At 37.6% G+C, this 21368-nt stretch overlaps 8 protein-coding genes across 15 annotated transcripts; 6 read left to right on the forward strand and 2 right to left on the reverse strand.

Annotated features, from left to right (window-relative positions):
• The first annotated feature begins 61 nt into the window (after window positions 1-61).
• Window positions 62-1238, forward strand: LOC110848899 (autophagy protein 12-like). Its single transcript, XM_022096246.2, has 3 exons — window positions 62-730; window positions 809-945; window positions 1052-1238. The coding sequence occupies exons 1-3, from the start codon at window positions 568-570 to the stop codon at window positions 1172-1174; spliced, it is 423 nt and encodes a 140-aa protein (XP_021951938.1). The 5' UTR covers window positions 62-567; the 3' UTR covers window positions 1175-1238.
• On the forward strand, window positions 1181-2963 carry LOC110848898 (transcription factor MafG). 2 transcript variants are annotated; one of them, XM_022096244.2, is made up of 3 exons: window positions 1181-1366; window positions 2134-2336; window positions 2415-2963. In XM_022096244.2, the coding sequence occupies exons 1-3, from the start codon at window positions 1202-1204 to the stop codon at window positions 2602-2604; spliced, it is 558 nt and encodes a 185-aa protein (XP_021951936.1). In that variant the 5' UTR covers window positions 1181-1201; the 3' UTR covers window positions 2605-2963. The 2 variants fall into 2 exon arrangements, with proteins under 2 accessions (XP_021951936.1, XP_021951937.1); XM_022096245.2 differs by lacking the exon at window positions 1181-1366 and adding an exon at window positions 1720-2042.
• On the reverse strand, window positions 2604-8671 carry LOC110848900 (tax1-binding protein 3 homolog). 7 transcript variants are annotated; one of them, XM_022096250.1, is made up of 5 exons: window positions 8584-8671; window positions 4735-4865; window positions 4568-4655; window positions 4339-4486; window positions 3872-4274 (listed from the first exon to the last, which is right to left on the reverse strand). In XM_022096250.1, exons 3-5 carry the CDS (start codon window positions 4613-4615, stop codon window positions 4105-4107), a joined length of 366 nt encoding a protein of 121 aa, XP_021951942.1. In that variant the 5' UTR covers window positions 4616-4655; window positions 4735-4865; window positions 8584-8671; the 3' UTR covers window positions 3872-4104. The 7 variants fall into 7 exon arrangements, with proteins under 7 accessions (XP_035707157.1, XP_035707156.1, XP_035707155.1 ...); XM_022096249.2 differs by lacking the exon at window positions 8584-8671 and adding an exon at window positions 5064-5209; XM_035851264.1 differs by lacking the exons at window positions 3872-4274; window positions 4339-4486; window positions 4568-4655; window positions 4735-4865; window positions 8584-8671 and adding exons at window positions 2604-2878; window positions 2961-3420; window positions 3485-3602; window positions 5440-5576.
• LOC110849026 lies at window positions 5474-9711 on the forward strand. The gene is made up of 16 exons (XM_022096400.2): window positions 5474-5615; window positions 5720-5907; window positions 5996-6054; window positions 6120-6293; window positions 6377-6623; window positions 6695-6923; window positions 6989-7592; window positions 7678-7751; window positions 7814-7920; window positions 7997-8317; window positions 8396-8516; window positions 8591-8693; window positions 8795-8920; window positions 9019-9139; window positions 9216-9334; window positions 9488-9711. Exons 2-16 carry the CDS (start codon window positions 5875-5877, stop codon window positions 9609-9611), a joined length of 2562 nt encoding a protein of 853 aa, XP_021952092.1. The 5' UTR covers window positions 5474-5615; window positions 5720-5874; the 3' UTR covers window positions 9612-9711.
• Window positions 9712-10289: 578 nt separating this feature from the next.
• On the forward strand, window positions 10290-11730 carry LOC110848896 (translation initiation factor IF-2). The gene is made up of 3 exons (XM_022096242.2): window positions 10290-10699; window positions 10783-10950; window positions 11042-11730. Exons 1-3 carry the CDS (start codon window positions 10373-10375, stop codon window positions 11495-11497), a joined length of 951 nt encoding a protein of 316 aa, XP_021951934.1. The 5' UTR covers window positions 10290-10372; the 3' UTR covers window positions 11498-11730.
• Window positions 11731-11807: 77 nt separating this feature from the next.
• On the reverse strand, window positions 11808-12810 carry LOC110848901 (RING-box protein 1A). The gene is made up of 3 exons (XM_022096251.2): window positions 12486-12810; window positions 12241-12390; window positions 11808-12151 (listed from the first exon to the last, which is right to left on the reverse strand). Exons 1-3 carry the CDS (start codon window positions 12591-12593, stop codon window positions 12053-12055), a joined length of 357 nt encoding a protein of 118 aa, XP_021951943.1. The 5' UTR covers window positions 12594-12810; the 3' UTR covers window positions 11808-12052.
• A 365-nt stretch (window positions 12811-13175) lies between these two features.
• On the forward strand, window positions 13176-14719 carry LOC110848922. Its single transcript, XM_022096284.2, has 6 exons — window positions 13176-13555; window positions 13632-13874; window positions 13936-13979; window positions 14043-14138; window positions 14212-14411; window positions 14491-14719. Exons 1-6 carry the CDS (start codon window positions 13441-13443, stop codon window positions 14564-14566), a joined length of 774 nt encoding a protein of 257 aa, XP_021951976.1. The 5' UTR covers window positions 13176-13440; the 3' UTR covers window positions 14567-14719.
• A 2672-nt stretch (window positions 14720-17391) lies between these two features.
• Window positions 17392-20557, forward strand: LOC110849358 (G-protein coupled receptor Mth2). Its single transcript, XM_022096764.2, has 10 exons — window positions 17392-17985; window positions 18065-18241; window positions 18327-18695; window positions 18772-18964; window positions 19027-19249; window positions 19317-19395; window positions 19464-19604; window positions 19672-19893; window positions 19963-20125; window positions 20193-20557. Exons 1-10 carry the CDS (start codon window positions 17768-17770, stop codon window positions 20379-20381), a joined length of 1974 nt encoding a protein of 657 aa, XP_021952456.2. The 5' UTR covers window positions 17392-17767; the 3' UTR covers window positions 20382-20557.
• The last annotated feature ends 811 nt before the right edge of the window (window positions 20558-21368 follow it).

Raw genomic sequence — 21368 nt, forward strand, 5'->3', positions numbered from 1 at the left:
TTAAAGAAAATAATGAAAATGTATATTATTGTCCAGCGAAATGGTGGCGATTGGCGTATCTGTATTATGTTGGTAAGAAGAAAGCGTACAATTAGTTACATGATAACGTCTACAAAAGTCTGTAATTTTAATGAGCTACACAAATTGGTATAAAGACAGTGATTTTTTTGACGCTGGGGTAACGTTAAACGGGTGGACCATTGCAAACATTTTGTCGTCATAATAGAGTCGTTAATTGAAACTATTTAATTTATTTAACTTTAATTACTTAATCTATAAATGTATAAAAATTATACGATATCTTGCATTTCCTCATTAGCCGTCAAAGTCTCACAATTTTCAGTACGGTTAAAAGGGATGAGATATGTATTGACAAAAAACTAGTCTCACTTTTCCTCAGCAGCAGCACCCAGCTCTTGTAAATGTAATGTTAGGATCATATGGGTTTATTTGCGAATCAAGTTTTGAAGCTGATTTTGGGAAATCTCGCACATTCGTGAACATTTTGTTGCGTCATGAGTCAGCAGAATCGCAACAGTGAAGGAAGTGTTACTTACTAGTTGGACGATGGAAAATGATGACACTGTGAAGACGACGGACGACGGAACAGGTGAAACAGAATTGGAAGGTGAAAGTAAAATCGTAGTGGAACACGAAGATAAGCAAGACGAGGAAGCTGAAGGAGTTAAGAAGAAATCGGAAGAAGGCAAAGAAAGGGATAAAGATAAAAGTAAGGAAGTTTTGGTGAAATGTTGTGTTTTTAAGTCGATAGTGGTTTTCGTTTTTTTAATGTTTTGTAATTTTATAGTAAACATACGACTAAACGCTGTTGGAAACGCTCCGATTCTCAGACAAAAGCTGTGGGCCGTCCCAGCAGACCGTGAAGTTGGTCAGATTGTCGAATTTGTCAAGAAATATTTGAAACTTGAAAAACATCAGAGTTTGGTAAGTGTTGAAAATGTTGAAATTCTAAATTCAGGAATTATTGTTGTTTTGGGCTAATACAAATGAGGAATTATAACTAAAACGTGTAAATTTTCTCAAATTCTAGTTCCTATTCGTTAACCAAGCCTTTGCCCCCTCTCCGGATCAACCTCTGAGAGAACTTTACGAGTGTTTTGGTGCCGACGGGAAAATTGTGTTCCATTATAGCACGACCTACGCTTGGGGATAGAGGATAGTTAATCCGGACGTAATTTTTATGCAACAAAAATCGAAAATGAAGCAGAAAATTATTCCAAAGGCGGACTACGACGACGCCGCTGAAAGCGGACCAGAAATACCTTTAACAATTAATCTAGATGACCTGTTGGAAGTCACTGATATCAAGGAGGAAACCATGAGTGAAAGTGGGTACGACAGTGATGTAAGTCATTCATAATTTTGTACATATAAATACGAGAGCATTAATTTTTAAGATTTTAGATCAATTAAAATACTTTGCCGGTGAAAAAATTAGGCATCTTTCGTAGTTTTAGTAAAAACGCATGCGAGGTCGTATTAGTGAAGTGAGGGAGCTAATAATAATCTGTCACTTTTTGTCCCTAGCTTAGCTTCTCAGTTCACTAATATGTACGCGTAGGAAATCGTGAATGTGAGCCTATTTCCATTCTATTCATTACATTCACATCAACACATTCATTTCATCACGATGCAGATGTGTAGGTAGCCTTAGGGGATGTTGTTCAGTTTTTCATAAAAAGTTTCACCACAGACCTTGAATGGCGATGACTTGCAAAATTTTAGGCCTTTCTTTCTTTCATGCCTCCCCATCCATAGTACTCGACTCGACAACTCCACCATTTTAACTTTGGCTTGTACAGTTGTACAATTCCATTCTAAAATCCTAACCATATCCTGTCACCAAATGCTGGCTGACTCTTTTAAAATTGGTTAATTTATCAGATAACGGGACACTTTTTAATTAGTTGGAGTGTGTTGGTTGAGTCCATTCAAAATAAGGGAATTTTTCAATTACATTCATGTCATACAGTGACCACTTAGGATTGGGAAGAGTTAGAGATTCACGACAAATGCAAAGGGTCCGTTAATACATCCATTTCGTTCGATGGGCGATTCGTTTATTGGGAAATAGTAGTTTCTGTGACTGATTAAGCTATTTAACTTTTGCAGGATCGTATAAACATGCAACAAGGCATGCTTAGCCCCCTTGGGCCCCCGATTCCTGGCATGGAATTCTTGAACGATGACGAACTGGTCAGTATATCGGTACGAGATCTGAATCGGACTTTGAAAATGAGGGGATTGTCGAGAGACGAAATCATTAGAATGAAGCAGAGACGAAGAACGTTGAAAAATCGAGGATATGCTGCAAGGTTGGTGGATAAGAAGGAAAAGATCTATATACATTTTTAAGCTACTATGAATTAACCAATTTGTGGTTGACTTTGCAGTTGTCGAGTCAAAAGAATTGAACAACGCGACGTTCTTGACACTGACAAAAATCTCGAGTCAGGGGACATAGAAGCCATCAAATCGGACAATCAAGCCATTAGAAATGATATCAATGAGTTGCAGTCCAAATTGGAGGCACTGAGGAAATTCGCCGCTCAAAAGAAGATCCCACTTCCGTTTGACTTTTAGTTTGATAAAATGTTTCGATTATATTAGTCTTATATTTATTATACAGGCATTTATTGTACGTATAAAATGTGATAGTAGATAATTGTCTTTATGTATCAGTTTTTGCCAACAACTGTCGTACAAACTCTCTTGATATCCCATCTGCAAATCGTAGTGGCTCTGGAACTCGATATTTGCAGCAAGCCAGCACGGTTTTTCTCGAACTTTCTAAACAGATTTTATGTCCGATTGAAACATAAATTGGATTTTTTGCCTCTTCTGCCGATTTCAAAGCCTACAAACATATACGATTCTTACCGTAATTACTTATAGTTATAACGTTGTGAAATAAAATGTGTTTATAAAATTGAACTCACTAATCCTAATATGCAATTTTCATTGTCTTTAATTAGCGTGAAGTCACCAGCTCCGCCCATATTTTGAACCATAGCTTTGGTACAGTTTACATTTTCCATTACAAATAAGTTCTTGGCGACTCCAATTGTGCAAATGGATGTGTGATACCCAATATGGCATGCCACGCCGCATTTTTGGGGATGCAACAATCCATTTCCATCCACTAAAATCACGTCAGGTTTAAATTCGGGGTGTTCTTTGAGTAATTTGTTAACTAGATTTAGTAAGGGAGGTAGTTCTCGGAATGCTAAAAATCCTGGAACATAGGGCACATCAGGTTGACATAATTCGACATCCTGATGAACAATTTCCATTGAAGGGAACTTGCAAATAACGAGGGCTGCATATGCATCGGAATGACTTTTATCATGTGCATCCTTCGGATATGAAATGTCTAGGCCAGCGACCAATTTGAGGGAGCTGTCAGTCAATACAAGATTTATCAGTCAGGCTTTTTTCTACAGCTAAATAAATGTATGCATACTTCAAATCACTCTGCCACTCCTCAGAATCACTTGTTATAATATTGCTTCTTAGGTCATTTTGCACTTTAGTCCATTTTTCTATCAAGGCAGAGTCCACAGTGGCGTCGGACATGTTGCCTGCCATAATTATTAAATAACTGAAAGTGTCTATGTAAATAACTAACTGCTATTTCACAGAACTGCAATCGTATGAGTCGAGCGACGTCGAGGTCAACTATGCACAATCTCAACAATCATCTATGCGAGTATATGAAAGCTTATCTCAAATGTGAAAATTATTTTGTGTGACATCTTAAATGTGGGTATACTATACTACACAGTATCCATTACGCATTATCACCATCGTCATCATTGCCGAATGAATAATTTCCGTACAACTTTCCATATACATATGTAAATGATCAGTATAAATCATCATGGCACTTATTATTGAGATAAATGACTGGTACAAAACTTGTACAAAGAAGTATTAAAGTATTAGCAGCTCATGATCATATTCGTCCTTAATTAAAGAAAATTGTGCGTAAGATTAATATGGTCAATTGTAAGAAAATCAAAATGCTTGACTCTACACATTACATGAACACGGCTACTTCTACACAAAACTACATAACAAAATTTATGTCGAGGTGACACCCTTTCTCGCAATAAGAAGGTTAAGAACTGGATGTTTTTTGACATAATCGACGGCTTTTTTATGCGTCACCATTGTAAAATCGTATCCGTTGCATTGTAAAAGTTTGTCGTGCATTCTTAGCCCTGCTTTATCCGCTGGAGAGCTCGGAACCACTGTTAATAGAATAAAATCTGTCATAATTTAAGATTACGCAAATTATTACAAGTTATACAGTACCTTCCGTGATGTAAACTCCACTATCCGAGTATCCATAAGGCGACAATCGAAAATCCTGATCTATCCCACCACCAATTTTGAACCCACATCTGAGAACTTCGCGACCCTCACCGTCAAGACCGGGCTCCTTATGAAGTGTTATAGGAATCTGCAAAATTAACATTATATCACAATCAGCAGCATATTCACAAAATTGCTAAAAATATGCTCCCCTTAACTCTACACTTACGCTAAGACATTCCATCGCTGTTCCAGCTTGATGTTGAAAAGCTGTCATACTTATTTGGTTGCAATTTCCAAACGAAATATATATATTCCTATAAATACAAATAATACAATCAAGAAAAAATGACCAATCAATACCAATACTACAAGATCGACATATGTATGACTCACCTTTATTCTTAGCACTAGCGTCTCCTCTCATTCACCTCTCACCAACAACAAAAACAACCAACAAGTTTAGCAAAATCTAATTTGCTCAATCAATATATGCCGATCACACCTCAACAAAAGAAAGTCAGTGCCTGGTAATAAAATTATACAACAGTGAGAATCTTAATTTCGCACAAAAGTTACAAACAAACGACTGGAAGAGGAATATTAATATGGAATGAATGATTCAATGGAGGCAGGCAGATGACGATGATGATGATGAATATGTCCCCAATAAGAGGGTTGGGATTAAAGGAACCTCATGAAAAGACTCTAGTAAAATAATATACCCGGGTAGTAGAAGAATAAGGGTAGAAAAAGGTGACGAATTCACCAGTTCCAGCTGGACTGACTGGAGCAGTTTGAGTGAGGATGAAAAAGTCACACGAATTGGGATTCACAATCTCACCACTTTACTCAAAGATTTGACAGACAAAATGACAACAAAGACTAGAGCGATGACAGTTAAGTTATTAATGAGCACGTTTAGATTTAATGCATCCTCATGAAATTGCAGTTAAATTAACTTGTAATTTACAAGTTGTAAATACCGAGTTTTGCGAGGTGTCGACTAAATAATAAACAAAACTTGGCAACTTGCTCATTTCGCTTCTTCCACGTTTGCCCAGCTGGACCGGAGAGAGAAACATTATTATTTGCACATACATTTTGCTACTGCAAATTCCCTCGGATTTTCGGGTTTTGCATCACTGTCCCTAATTCTTGGTGGTCGGGTGAAAACGGAAAACGTTGATATAGAAGAACGGTCGGTCGTGGCAGTGTGTGGGTCGGACTATTCTCGGATATGTCAGAAGTTGTGACAATTCTCCAGCGAGCAACACGTAAGTGATAAAGTTGGTGATGTAAGTGGGTCACCTCCCTGAAAAACTGGGTCAATAATATTTTCGGGGTTTTAATAGCTATTAATTGCACTATTATATTTCAGTACGCAACGCCAAATACGCACAATTGAGTCATTTTATTGTTTGGAGAATGAGCTTGTAATTAAAAACAATAATTGGAAGAGGGCAATCGAGGTTTGTTGGTGGATTGTGAAGATAATCGATAATTAAAGATAATAAGCTACATTTAAAGACGAAAATGGCCGTAGAAGTTTTTCACGGTTCGTGGCAGGTAAGTGAAGTTTATTTATTGGACGAGTTATCATTTATCTATCATGCTCATCGTGTAACGCCACAAAACTTATCATTCATTCTTTCAGATTGTGGAGATTGTCAATATTTCCAACTTCAGAAATAATGTACCAACTGCTGCTCACGGGTAATAATAATAAATCTCGTTATTAGAGCCTTTTAATTTAAACGTACCCTGATTTTTCGGGACAGTGCTGTATTCGTTTTGAAAGAAAATGGGGATATCGATTGGATACTTGGGCCTGATATCGATAGAGCATTTCCACTCTTTCAATGCAACTGCTATGAGGTGGTTCATACCTTCGTGGGGGTGTGTATTCAACTGGGCGCTTTGTCCGGACATGTGTTTGAGTTTTGGGTAGACAGGTACTACCAGTTAAATCAGACAAGATTAAGCACTATTGTTATGCAAAATGACTTATATATGTGTGGCCTGTTGTACTTCCTAGACCTGTCCCACGGGATATGATGCTGTTGACCTTTGAGGGGTGGTGCATGCTCCAATGTCATCAAATACCGACGAACAAACCCCCCTTGGATTTCCCATTCTCACTACTGCCAGCGCTGACGGATTCGTACTTTTCGGATATGATCCTGCCTCTGAAGAAGGTGGCTGAGTCGGAAGACACTGTGAAAGCAGCGACGAAAGACGCAGTACCAACAGAATCACTGGATGTCTTTGCATACGCAAGAGAGGTTGGAATTTATAGAAACAAAAGTAAATATTTAGGGAATATTTATGAACTAAGGTTTATTTGTTGTTACAGTTTAAGGTGCATTCGTTAATAATGGAGTTTACCGATTGTGATCTCAAACTGATATCTCAGTTGTCACCCGATGTACTCGAAGTAGTTCTGCACTATCTCTATTCTCAGAGTCTGCCTTTATCCCTCTCGGAAGATTTGGCTCGTCGGTGCATAAATCAAGTCCCAAAGACTATGACGGCTTTTGTTACATTATGTGAAGATTACATTCGCAGAATCGTCATTAAAAATAGTACGCACTGATTAGATTATAATTAATAATTTTACTTTTTTTATACTGATCAAATATTGTTTCAGAAATTGTGAAACTGGTCAATGAAGTCCATGCTCGTGCAGAAGCCATGGCAGTCGCTTTTCAAGATCACTCAGTGATTTCAAAAACCAGATTTGGTCATGTGACGAAAGAAGCTTTACGTGATGGTGGGGTAGCCTTTCTGAAATTAGTGGAATTGTGTGTCGTCTATGGGGAGGAGTCACCATCCCTGGATAGGAATGAAAGCGTTGAAATCCTCCGCTATGCCAAAACGAGACTACCCATATTTCTGAACCAGTTTGTTGCACTGTTGCGAAATATCAAAAATGATTTCTCAACGGTTAAGACAGCAGATAGGAACGATATCGCGGCTCACGTCGCACCGCAGATTGAAACTTTGTTGGAAGCACTCTCAAGCTTATTTCAAGAAGGCAGATTGGCGTGTACCAATATTTGGTCAAAGTGGTCAACCAGTGGAAGTAATAAGACGACATCCACTCCCACGCCAGAAACGCCGGCGAGTACCACAGCAGGAATCGATAGTCTTTCGGAAGCTTTATTCGCCATCTTCAGAAAAAGAGAAGTCATAAAACTACATCAGTTGCAGGCACAATTATCTGCGATGCATCTGTATCTTCACCAGAAGCAGTTAGTTCAGCATTTAAATTATCTAATTTTTCCAATTTATCACCACATTAAAAAATAGTATTTCTAACTAAATCATGTTTCGTAGGGAAAACTTTGAAGAAATGAGTACTGAAGTGAAAGTACGATGTGTTTCAAGAAATTTGGAACAACTCATTGAAGGTTTGAATTTTTAGTAATAGAGATTTTTATGATTTTATAACTTTATAATTTTATAATTTTAGAGCTGCCCGTTTTTTTGCTTCGTCTGGAAGAAATAATGATGGCGTTTGATGATCGATTTCAATGGAAGGATTTCAAATTCTGTTTGCAACTCGCAATTTCTCAAGTCGTAAGACACCCACAATTGATTTTCAGTATTTTAATTATCCATAAGTACATAAGCAATACAATGGTTCTTCCTTCAGTGTCAAACTGTGCAGCATCTCAGGAAGGAGAAGGATGAACTAAAGAAATTCCTAATGTCCTTGTCCGAGCTAGTGCACAGAGATGAATTTCATCAAAGTTTGGTTAATCTCGGCCTAATAGAAGTTCAACAGGGAGACGAGTCGTCATCTTGTTCCTCTGCTATGACTAATAATAGTGATAACCTAGCATCAGGCCAGAACGTGAACGCTGGAATGGAAGCAATTTCTAAACCTGTCACTTCAGCGAAGCCTTTAACTACAAGTGCGGATTTTACTAGTAAACCAAACTGTGGGTTCTCTGCCATATTTCCCACACGTGATGTATGTATATATATTTACATAAGCAAATATGTCTAATTAATCAGTATTTTAATTTAATTGGGTTTCGTATTATTGCAGCTAAACCTCTTTGAAAACCTGTGTACTCCTCAGGTTTCAAGAAACAGTTTCCTAGCCAAGAGTGCAAAAATTTTGTTTGAGTCGAAAATTGGTTCTGACATGGTTTTTGAAATCGTGCAAGGTTAGATAATCCGATGTTCTGACATAAATGACAACTGGCTGAAGTTACTAACTACAATTTTTCTTACTGATTAGATGGTGAGCCAGTAGAAATTCCAGCGCATCGGACAATAGTAGCTGCACGGTGTGACTGGATTCGACGAGCATTATTATCAGGAATGAAAGAGTCTATACAAAAGTGAGCCTGATAAATTAGTAAATCTATGTAAATGGGAATGACAACTATTAATAATGAACTATTTGCATAATACTATACTCTTCTTAATTTTCTCATTCCAGGAGAATTATTATCCACGATTGTTCAGTTTCTGTATTTCAACTTTTCTTGTGTTTCATCTACACTGGACAAATGACGACAGATGTAACATTAGAAACTCTATCTGAATTAATTGCATTGGCAGATCGGTGAGTTCAAACTGTTTTCAATTGAATTTGGTTGCACGAATAAGGCTGGTTTAATGTAAAATTCATAATGTCAATGTCCTTCGTGTCCTGCTCATCAGGTATGAGATGGATATTTTGAAGCTATATTGCGAACAAGAATTGACCGTCCGACATTTGGATGAGGCTTCTGTAATTTTCCTGCTCAGCATGGCCGATCAGTACAATGCTCGAACTCTCCGGGTGAGGAATTTACAACAACCGAATGAACATGATATAGATTTGTTTAAATAAAGTGATGGGTTTTATTCTAATTCAGAGTTCATCAATCGAATACATCACTGCCAATCCTGGAATAATGGGAAAAGAAATGTTTGAGGAACTCAGCCCAGAATTGCAAATGGAAGTTTATGACATTACAATGTGGTCAAAACCAAAGTAAGTTTAACTTATATAATAATATCTGCCAACCACCAAGAGATTTGATTAATTGGATTTACAATAAATTCATATGTGCGCATGTAACTGCCTGCCGTAACGCTTGGCTGATCACGTATCTCACATTAATTATATTGGTTTGTATTTTGGTAGGAAAGTGTATTCCATTCCTGAAGAACTTTTCAATTGTCCTCGCTACTTGCTTGTACCCGATTCACCCTCAGATGACGATTCTTCTCCAGGGTCACCACCACCACCAAGTGCACCAACCATTTGAATATCATCCTTCGTATTCGTGATAATGCAGATTACAGATTTTTTTGTTAATCGCTCATATATTTATTACTGCTTTTAATAGAAGTAATGTTAACAAGGAAGCTGAAACGACGATGACATTTTAATTCAGCGACACGATTAAACTAATCATCATCACTAGTTACTAGTTGGACGTACGTAAAAATGTGTATGTACATACGTACATACTATAACATAGCTTAGTTTGTATTATCGCAGTAGGGATCATCACGCATTTTATTTACTACTTCAGTCAGAGGCAATTTTGCGATTATATGTACACAAACATAAAACATTATTATTATGATGTATTGCCAAAATCTGTCTTTTTTTCCAAGTGACGAACAAGTAATAATGGTGCGGTGGGAAGGATGAGATTTTTTTCACCAACGTGCCATAAGGATTTTCGTCATATTCCTTATTTTCAGACTTGTCAAAATATTTGCATTCGCATATTATCTTGTGAATATGCAAACTCGTGTGAAATCTCAGTGAGCCTTATGTAATGATGCTAGTTGCAATGATATGCAAAACAAATGTGCTTGTATTTCTTAGAATTTCTTGTTCTCTTCTTCTTCTTCGTGCAATTCTAGTCAAAGTCAAATATGCCAAAGATGCTAGTTACTTAGTTATCTTGTACTTTTAAGTCCATGATTTTCCTTCGGAGTTGTCAGTCTTGTCTTAGTCGCCTTGAGGAACGGACCGACTTTTAACCAGACTCTGTTCTCTACGACGACCACGACTATGGCGTGTCCCACTTTTGACGCTGGAACGATGAAGAAACAAGCTTTGATTCTCTCGTTGTTGGCCGTGTATCTGATAAGACAAAGTTCCGGATATACTCTGGATCATAAGCATCATGCGGAACCAGACCTCTCGTACGTTCCACCGACGGTAGAGGTTCCTCCCCCAACTGTAGCACCCCTCTGTGGATGCACGGAAAAGGGACGATGTGGAGAAACGTTACGCACCTTTACCGAACTGGTCATTCGAACACAGGCGTCAGAAGTAGTTTGCGGTTCCAAGGCTGAACTTTGCTGTTATGAAGATGACCCATGGCCGGGATACGTGGTAAGGAGATTAAATGCTGTTACTTTGCATTCAGCATTACTATTGCCGTTTATAAATATATTTCATTTGTCATATTTTTGCAGGATGCATTTGCTCATTTGGCTCCATGTGTTCCTGACCATATTTGCAAAAGACCGTATGGAACGGTGGCGACGGATGTTCGAGATTTTGGAGCTATTGGTCCTTGTATTGGATTGGGAGCTGTTAGGTGTTTGGACGGATTGGAAGGTCCACCAGTACCACAACCGGAGGTAATTTATTAGTTAAATGTATTATTTATGTAGTTATATTCTGAAGAATTTAAGTGATTTAACTTATTCACTATTTCATTTCCCTTTACAGAGTCCTACACATTTCGTGATCCCAATAATTGACAATCCAACCCCACCAGACGAATATTATGCCCCTCCTCCACCACCCACAACGGAGACCCCAACAACTCAGCCACCCGTCGTTTACATTCCTCCACGACCAACAACTCAGCCACCAGTCGTTTACGTTCCCCCACAACCAACAACTCAGCCACCAGTCGTTTACGTTCCCCCAAAACCCACGACGCAACCACCAGTCGTTTGTGTTCCCCCTCAACCGGAGCCTGAACCACCAGCTTACGCTCCACCAGAACCGGAACCAGAGCCCTACGCTCCTCCCACCCCAACCTACGGCGTTCCTCAAGGCCAGCCTCTCGGATACGCGTACACGAGTAGATTTGGTTACCCGTATGGGTATGGGGGCTATTATGGAGGACTGCGATTCAGACTTCGCAAATATTTCGGGGGTGTCGGATTTTTGGGCTAGGAAAGACTTGACTTGACATATGATAATGGACATCAACAATTTTTATCATCCTTATTGACGATAACAGACATGAAATTATTAATTAACCCTGCCATTGTTTTTGTAATTACGACAATCATTATATACACTTTTATCATGAATTATATTCACTTACCATGTGGCATTTTAATTTATATACTCCAAACGAGTCAAAAAACTGAAGCTTTACTTCTATATAAATAATGTGAATTCGATTTATTATGACCTGTTCAATTTTAATTCAATCGCAAACGATAAAAAATAAAAAGTCATACAAGATTACAAAACAAAATTGTGTATGTAACAAACTGTATTTTATTTCATTTATGAATAAGAATCGCATCAGACAAGAATTTATGATGATCAGAATATGTGTCGCATAAAAAATCTTCTTTGCTTACAGATTAGGTTAAATTTTTTAGAAATACACAAAAAAAATCTACAATCCCTGCTTCAAATTTAAATAATTTTGGTTATCCACATCTGCATCTCGTCTGTTGTTGTATGTGTGCAAAACTGAAACTTGATGACATCTCCTTAATGACCGTACTTTTGAAATTCCCATTCTCGATTATCCAAGGGACAAACTTGCCGAGTCTTGAGCCACCGAGAAATGCAGTGGAAGTGGAATGCGTGCTGGAAAATAGAATAACAAGTTAAATTGATGCTAAAATATGATGCCAAATTATTGCACAAACACAAATCCGTCAAATCAAAAAACTTACGTTACAAACACCCCAAGCAACTGTGCACTCTTCTGAAGATGCGGAAGCTTGATTAGCCTGACATTCGATGCATAGGTCCATAATGTGATTTCGACAAATGGCGCAGTTGTCGACGACAATATCCCAAGCCCAGAGAGCGACGGCACTCCACTAATAAATGACCAATAAAACAACAAATTAGTCATTTTGTCTTAATACCAACTAGAAATAATTCAATTTTAAATGTAATTAAACGATCTTCTGACCTTTTTAACTTCGAATCGTTTCCGGTCTTTGGACGAAGATGACGACACGGGTCCTTGGGTTTCCTCCTCGTCTACTTCCATCTGTCCACCACCACCGTTGTTTGCCATTTACAATTGAAAAAGACAATAATTAGTCACACTAATTATTTAGTTCTAATTTTAATTAATGTCAAATTTGGACAGTTTGGTTGATCGGAGAGAAACAAAAACCTTGTTTGCGTAATTCAGCTTTCTCGCCTCACAAAATATTTCTCGACTCGATGCCTTGATCAGTTACTGTGGTTTTGGAATTTTGAGATGGGAGGCAAGATGAGATTTCCGTATCTTTTATCGACATTTCCGTATCATTTATTTTTATAAGAAAAATCTTGCTTTATTTTAATTTTATGATTTACAAATTACTAACAAATTTCATAATTATATGTCCATTAAATCTTTAAATGTGTGAACCAAAATCAATGAAAATTTTGCACTTATATTTTGTCATTATATGTGCAACTTTGACATCATAATAATGTCCCAGAATGTTGAGAAAACTGAGAATAACAAGGATATCAAATAATCTGCATATGCATTTAACCATGTTATTAGTTATTGTGCCATGTCGTACCTCTTAAATGCACTAAATTATGTTTAATACCTGTTTTCACTATCAATTGATGGCGAAAGGTGTTATGTCTGTGTATCCTCTCAAGTTTTAAAACTAGTTTTAAAGTGAATCTTGTTGTGAGAGTTTTACGTATACATAAGTTCTCTGAATTGAATCAAGTCATCGTGTTCTCGTTTCAAATTAGGCTACGTAAATAAGCCCAAGAATTTCAGGTGTTTTAAAGTTTCTAGAAAATTATTTGAAAGGAAAAAGTCCTGCCACTGTGTCCCAAGATTTTAATTATTACACCTGTGGAAAAGTGCATTATTTTAAAGCATAGTTTCATAAAACCCTTCTCCGTCAGTCATGGCGTGCATTAAACTTTTCATAAAATCAGGGCTAGCATTATTGTGCGTATTGACGATTTTTGGATTTGCCCAATGCACCCGAATCACCTTATTTGAAAATATGAATAAACAAGGTAATTACAATTACTTAATTAGTCAAACTAATTTAATGAAGCAACCGATTTAAATTCGGTTTGAAATTTTTCAAAGGGGAAGCTCTGAAACTCAAAGAGATCTCGAATTGTACCAACCTTCCCTCGGAATGGCAGGACAGAACTTCCTCGCTAGACATTCATCGAAGCGTCTGTGTCAAAGTTTTTGAACACTCTGATTGCAAAGGACGCTACGTCACGTTGAAATCCTCACTTCACTCGGACTCAGAATATTTGGACAATCTCAGAGAACTCGGGTTTAACGATGTCATCAGTTCCGCAAGCCCGTGCGCCCTTCAAAGTATGTAGAAAAATGGGTTGGTAATGACCTAATGAGTGCTAAAAATATGTAACATTTGCAGTTGAGCCTGGTCAATACGTCATCCAGAATTTGGGAGATAACAAGGTCGGTAAACCTCTGTCGGTAAATATTTATGTTCATAAAACACATCATTAACGGTTTACTTAGATGATGACGCTCGTCAAACACGGCGTGTATGCCATGGTGTCATCGAAATATTGGAAAAATTTGAAAGTGCAACATTGGGAAATTCAGCAAGTTGCGGTATTAATAGCTTTTATTGAGTGACATGTTTGTTAATTTAATTTAAAAATGTAATTCATTCTACAAATTTTAGGGATCCACAATTCTGTACGAGTTAAACCCCATCGGAGAGAAGCCACACTTTGAACAACCTGTAGTTTATGACGTCAAAGACCTCCCCCGACTTCCCCAGTACAAAACGGAAATCCCAGCTTTTCTCATAGAAAGCGTGGATGACTGGAAATACGTGATTCGAGATTCTAGGTCGAAATTCTGTCTGACCACAATTACGGGGTGAGAAGAGTGCATGATCATTAAATATTTGATATGAAAGTGAAATAATTCGATGATTCGATAATTTTCGACATTTCAGAAAAAGTGACGTGATAGCGACAGCCCCATGTTCTCCGCTGGCCAAGAATCAACAATGGATTTTCAGGAAGGCGTAAAATGTGGAATTTATAGCCAATTTTGTTATCGAGCTATTTATTTATTACAAATTATAATTTACAATTGTTACTAGTATGAATTTTTACAGCTAATTTAGAATAAACTAGACATCAAATCCTAATTAGAAGTTTCTCATGATATTCTACAAAAAATTGCAATTGCCTTCAGTAAATTCGTATTTATTTATCTCCACCTACGCGAGCAGAACCATTTTCAGGATCAATGTCAAGCGTGGCAAGAATGACAGTAAATGATCAAAATAAATAATTGCTGGGTTCGGTATGCATTCCGGTAATTTTTCTAACTGACTAATTGAGGACTTTTCCCAGAATTATTGAGACCATGCTGCGTAGTGGAATGAGTGATTAATTAGGTAGAAACATGCAATCGGTATTATTCTTCAATGTATAAATAAATATATAAATGTCTAATAGATAATTGTCCTAGAGCAGTAATTAAATATTAGCAAATATATAAATGTGTAAGTAAATAAGTTCATCTCATATTTTTAGGCAGTCCTAAAAAATCAAAACCATTTGAAGAAACTAAAATTTATGCATAGTTTTGAATTTGGCTATCTAATCTAAATAGTCACCTCTTATCTTAAAAGTTATGAGCTGCTGCTACATTTCCAGATTTTAAATACAGTCATTAATTCAATTCGGCAAATAATTTAATACTTAATACATACCCAATGGGTATTACCCATACACAAGTCGCTTAACATGTCACGAACCAAAGTTCATTCTTACAATGGAACCTTTTTTCAAGCTACACGAGATAAGCTTAGTGACTTATACTAAAAAATCAAGCTAAAAATTAGTAATGACGTGGTACTTATCTTTCCGTTGAATGGGCACTTGGAGGTCAAATATTTGAGGGCAAAGTTCACAGTAGCGGCCTGTTTTATTCTCAAGCGGGCGAGCGGAGGAGTGAAAATTTTCTCCTTCGAGGTCACTCCGCTGCCTTCACTCTCGCGTTTTCGGGTTTGCAGTAGTTTGCACTTTCATTCAATGCACATTGTTTTTGATAAAATTTCACAATCTCGTAAATTGGTGCATACATTCATATAATTTTACATTTACTTTTTAAATCGATCCTACTATCCACCGATCGGTAATAAAAAAGTATCAATTATTTCCCCGCTTTCGCAATCAATAAAATTTACATCATGCACTATACCACCTAATAAAAATAAGACTAAATTCGTAATAATTAACATAAGTGCTAATAACTATTCATTTATCACCGATTTTCATTTTCTTCGATAAGTATGTAATTGTAAGTTATCTCGTGCAGCTTTACTAGTAAAACTTCAGCAATTAAGAAATGTTCTTCATCTGGGTCCGATTCATCATCCTCGAAATTGTATTATTTGGGTGAATGTTTTAGCGACGCACTTATAATTTACTGCACCCATCGTCACTTTTTTAAGGATCGATTTAAAAAGTAAATATAAAATTATATGAATCTATGCACCAATTTACGAGATTGTGAAATTTTATCAAAAACAATGTGCATTGAATGAAAGTGCAAACTACTGCAAACCCGAAAACGCGAGAGTGAAGGCAGCGGAGTGACCTCGAAGGAGAAAATTTTCACTCCTCCGCTCGCCCGCTTGAGAATAAAACAGGCCGCTACTGTGAACTTTGCCCTCAAATATTTGACCTCCAAGTGCCCATTCAACGGAAAGATAAGTACCACGTCATTACTAATTTTTAGCTTGATTTTTTAGTATAAGTCACTAAGCTTATCTCGTGTAGCTTGAAAAAAGGTTCCATTGTTAGTATACCAACCAACCACCGGCATCATGTTCTCTTTTTCTTTAACCACCCACACAGAATTCCCCATACATAAAATTAACGCGACCCCATAAAGTACAACGGTCGGACGATTATACAAAATACGAATAATGTCACAGTTCATTCCGTTTCCACCAAGCCCACCAACTGCACTGCTCACATAACAAAAAGCCATAAATTAGTGGGACCGATAACTTTGCGACTTGAGTGAAAGTAGGAGTGAACGCGTATTATTTGACATTGACATTCGAACCTATTGTTCGTCACACGTTTCCTTTTATTGAAATTCTTTGCTTTCTCCAAAAAAATATAGAAATTGCAATACAATACTTCGACAATGTGCCAATATTTTGGCAATCCACATTCAGAACCCCGTGGAACAATTCTTTTCGCAAAAATATTCGAGTAATCCATACAAACATTAATTGATTACACCCGTCAAAGATCTCGTGAATTATGTCGGATACTCCGACATAAATTGGTTGCTCACTTAACCAACGTCACTTTATCCTCTTTGACCCTTTTATATTCATTCCATTTAAATATGCTGCAGAAATTTACTGTTCATTAAATGCTTTCTCCTCTCTCTCTCTCTTCCATTTATTGAGTGTCCGGATGTTGCTGCATGTTCTGCTGGTTGGCAGTTGGTAGTCGTAAAAACAATTTGGCTGTCTCGCAGTCAAATAAGTGAGACTAATGAGCCAGTAAATGAATGAATGAATGAATGAGGACACAGCAACAAGAGTCAAGTTTATTATAATAATAATATCGTTCATGTCATGGCATGACAAAAAACTCGTGGACTGCTATTATTACCGCACAGTGGGGAAAGTAAAGTAAGTACTGCACGACTGGCATGTGCTCTTGAGCTTTCACTCAAGCCACCTCATTTCATTTCATTTACGGTGTAAAGTCCATTGCTCAATTAAACAGCGGTCGGTGGATAAACAGTCAACCCACTCATTGTGAGTTGGCTGAAGTTGGACCAGACACGCAAATTCCATCAGTGTAGGAATGAATTTGATCAAGTTTCCAGTTTTACTTGGCTGGTTCTCACTTGACATTTTTATGTGCTAATCTCCAACTCTCCGGCCAGACGGGGAAAACGCAGGGAATAATAAAAGCAGAGAAAGCCACGGAGAGAGAGAGATTGGTCACGTATATTCAGTGACGGATTAGATGTTGGGACAAATTATGACCAGTACTTTCTCTGGTTAAACATATATATCGCAAAAAATATTGTACACCACTTTCACAAGGATTTAGCATAAAGAACACCACTTTTAAAAGTATGTGTAACAATATCAGCACGACGCGATAAGAAGACTTGTTCAGTTGTTGGTTTCACGTCGAAGCGTGTACACGGGTTTTCTCCGCGTGGCTAAAAATATATTTACCATGAATCGGCCCAGTTTAGTCTTGACTTTCACCACCACCACGATTTTAATAACGTCTTGTTTTGGACACGCACAAATTAGGAAATGTTGCCAACTCGAGGAAATATTGGACATTGGGAATAATTCGTGTGTAAAAGGTCCGACAGGAAATCAGTGGAGTATTCCGACAGATTATATTCATTCTTCGAAGAGGAGGAATTTAACCATGCTTTTTAATCGGTTAGATCTTTTAAGGGAGGCTTTTTTAAGGAAAATTTGTAAATTGAAAATTTGATGAGATTGATACATATATATGTAGATTTGGTCGGCCAAAATGCAACAATATGACGCACAAACTTGTCCAGAGAAAGTTGTCGAGGGACGATATTCACTTTCTTTCTCAGGAATCCGTCGCATTCCTGGAGCGCCCTGGATTTGACCACTTCAACGCTTCGAGAGTTGTTGTGGGCAATTCTGAATTCTGCGTTGATAGTTTGTAAGAGAAATATATTAGGATTAAATTTTTAGTTGAAATTAAAAAAAAACACTAAAATTTGTTACCATAATTTTAATAATCGCAGTATCTCCAACTCTGTCGAATACCTCGTAGAACTTTGTCTCCCAAAATGTTCCGAAGAAAATCCTTGCGTCCGCAAGTGCTGCGACCCTCACCAAATCGTGGATTTGGACATATTCGCCTGTGACGATATCCGAGGGGCTGAATTTGTTCCAGGAAATCGTAATATTTGGGAACCCTTTATAGATCCGGAAGTCGATAATGTTGTTATTACCGACGCCACCGGTGGCACCACGACCACCACCACGGAATTTTTTTATTACCCTTTTCCCCTCCACGTAAAGAAACTCGGTGTGACCCATATTGGCGAACCAGCCTGTAAAGGGGGAAATTTACTCGATACCGAGTTTGGAGAGAAGGAAATCTACAAGAGGTTCATAAATATTTAGTTTATTACTCACTGTAAAATTTTAATTGCGCAAAGATTGTAAACCTAAATTTCACTGTAGAATATCCCTCCTTGAAAATGCGAGTCTGCTAATGCAGTTCAACTCTGGGGAGAAAGTGTTATATCGATGGGATGAATTCTGCATCGACGGAACAATGGCGAACAGATCGGATGAAGAAAACTATTTGAAAAATAGAATAGTTTTCGTTTGTGTTGGGGAACAAGAGAGTCAAAATTTTGTAGATGTTCTTCAAGTAAGGATTTCAAATTTGATTTCAAAATTATATATGTTGTGTTTAATTATCGTGAAAAATAGGAGTATCGACAACATTTGTACCCAATTCTGACTGGAACATCGGCCATGTTTCTCTTGTTGACATCAATTATCTACTCGATGTTGTGGAAGGACCTTAATCTACCGGGATGGCTGCAATTTTCGTACACAAACTGTCTCCTGGTTGCTTTCACGCTCTTGACCGTGGTGCAGATTTGGACGGAGCAAATTCTATCTTATTCAGAATATTTGTGCAAAGTGGTTGGTAAGATGGTGACAGGAAATTTATGAGTATGCACATTCCAGTGGATGTTAAAGTGATGCGATTTTAGGTTACACTCTGCATGCGTCGTTTCTCTCGTGTTTCTTCTGGCTTACTTCGATGAATATAGATTTATGGCTTTCCTTCCGGTAAAATAAACAGTTTCAACATGCTGTGTCTTATCGTACGACTAAAATTTTAATAAAATTTTATGCAGAAACACGTCACTTCAAACCAACTTTGGAAAAAGTAGGGGGAAAAAGAGATATTTTGGGTTTGCACTGATCTGTATTTCCACACCGATTGGTGTGACCGTGGCCGCGATTATAACCGATATTGAGATAAAGATGGGGTCAAAGTATGCATATAAAAATCGAGTATACACTTTTTAGAGGTTTTTATGATACAATTTGTTTTTCTTCCAGTCGAAATGTGGAATTATTCACGGGAATTGGTGAAACCGGATGCGCCCTCAACATTCAGAATCGAATCGTGCATCTCTGCTACTTTTACGGTGTCGTGGGCATCCTTCTAGTCATTAATGTCATGTTCTTCTTCTGTACGGTGTTATGTTTAAGGGAGAGGCAAAAAGAGACGAAATTCGCACATCGTCAATGTACTGCACCCGATTCGGCAGACTTGATAAGGTAAGCAACCAGATAACCCGACTCACTCAACTGCTTAATATAAACTCGATTTTAATTTTTGCTTAATAGATTTCGACTCTTTACACGACTTTTTTTCGTAATGGGAATTCTCTGGGTGTTTGAACTCATTTCTTGGATGTCGACTTTTCTCAATTTAAATGCCCGATTTCTAACTGTGTTTGTCGTAACGGATTGTCTCAACGCGCTTCAGGGTGTCGCCATATTTTTCATGGTTTGCCATATTTACAATATTTTCAAATTAGCTTAATCAAAAGTTCAAAATTTTAAATGTTTCACAGTTTGTCTGGAAACCTCAAACTTGGCGACAGCTGAAAAAGAAGTGGAGGAAAGTACTGCAAATGGAGTCACAAGCATCACTTATGCCCAACACGGTTAAGACGACGAGTGTGAAATCCAGCACTAAATCGAGATCTTCGTCATGTAAGGCGTCAGGTGGTCCGACCAGTCCGACCAGTCCGACTGGATAAGAAGGATCAAAACCCGTTATATAATACTAAAGTATATTATTATGCAGGAATGTTAATCTCATTAATTTACAACCTACTACTTTTTAGTAGTAGTTAGTTCAGTAGGTGTATTCAAATAAATTGTTGTGAAATGTATATGCATAGCTTTCTATAGTAATAAAATCATTGCGTGGATCACAAATCGAGCTTGCTTATCATCTCTGCAAATGCGAATAATCTCATAATTTCACCCCCACCAAACAGAAGCTACACCCAAAATAATTCGCCCACCTGGTATGACTAATTAAGATTTATGCATGCAAATTATCCAAATATTTGCATGTAAATAGTAATATCGTTGAATTTTTTTCAAGAGAAATTTCAACATGGCCTGCGCCTACCCACCAATCTGTACTTATCAATACGCCGAAGCGTTGTACACGCAGTGGCTGCGACGCGAAACTTGGTGTGCCGTGACTGGAATTATTCCCGACAAACAGCGTCGACATTTCCCGTAACGTGAAAAATTATTGACAATAAGTCACCGTCAGGATGCAATTTATCCATGTTTTTTTCCGACTTCAGGTACAAAATGGATCATCAAGTCAAGTTTTGCACGGGCCAGGGGGCGAAACCAATGTTCAACTACATCGACCGCAGCAGACCCGTCTACTTTCCGCCCCCACGACGAGTATTTCCCGACCGGAAGAACGTCTCACATTTGGAAGGATTCTTTTGACGACGTATTTAAAACATTGTCCTTATTGACGTACTAAATTTTCAAAAATTCCTGTGAATTGTAAAATAATAAAACGGCACAATTAGCATCTGACAACTTATGGATATCGTCCCGTTTAATTTATTCGTAAATTTTATATAAGTAATTTTCAAATGTATCATGCTTTAAAGAATTATTTGTCAGGTGTCAATTACTCCGAGAAACTGACAGCAGCTTGTCAATCGTCGCCAATCACGGAAAGTTTTTAGCAATTATGGGGCAATTTTCCT

This window comes from Folsomia candida, unplaced genomic scaffold, assembly GCF_002217175.1.
Source record: "Folsomia candida strain VU population unplaced genomic scaffold, ASM221717v1 Fcan01_Sc004, whole genome shotgun sequence".
In the NCBI taxonomy this organism is placed as follows: Eukaryota; Metazoa; Arthropoda; class Collembola; order Entomobryomorpha; family Isotomidae; genus Folsomia; species Folsomia candida.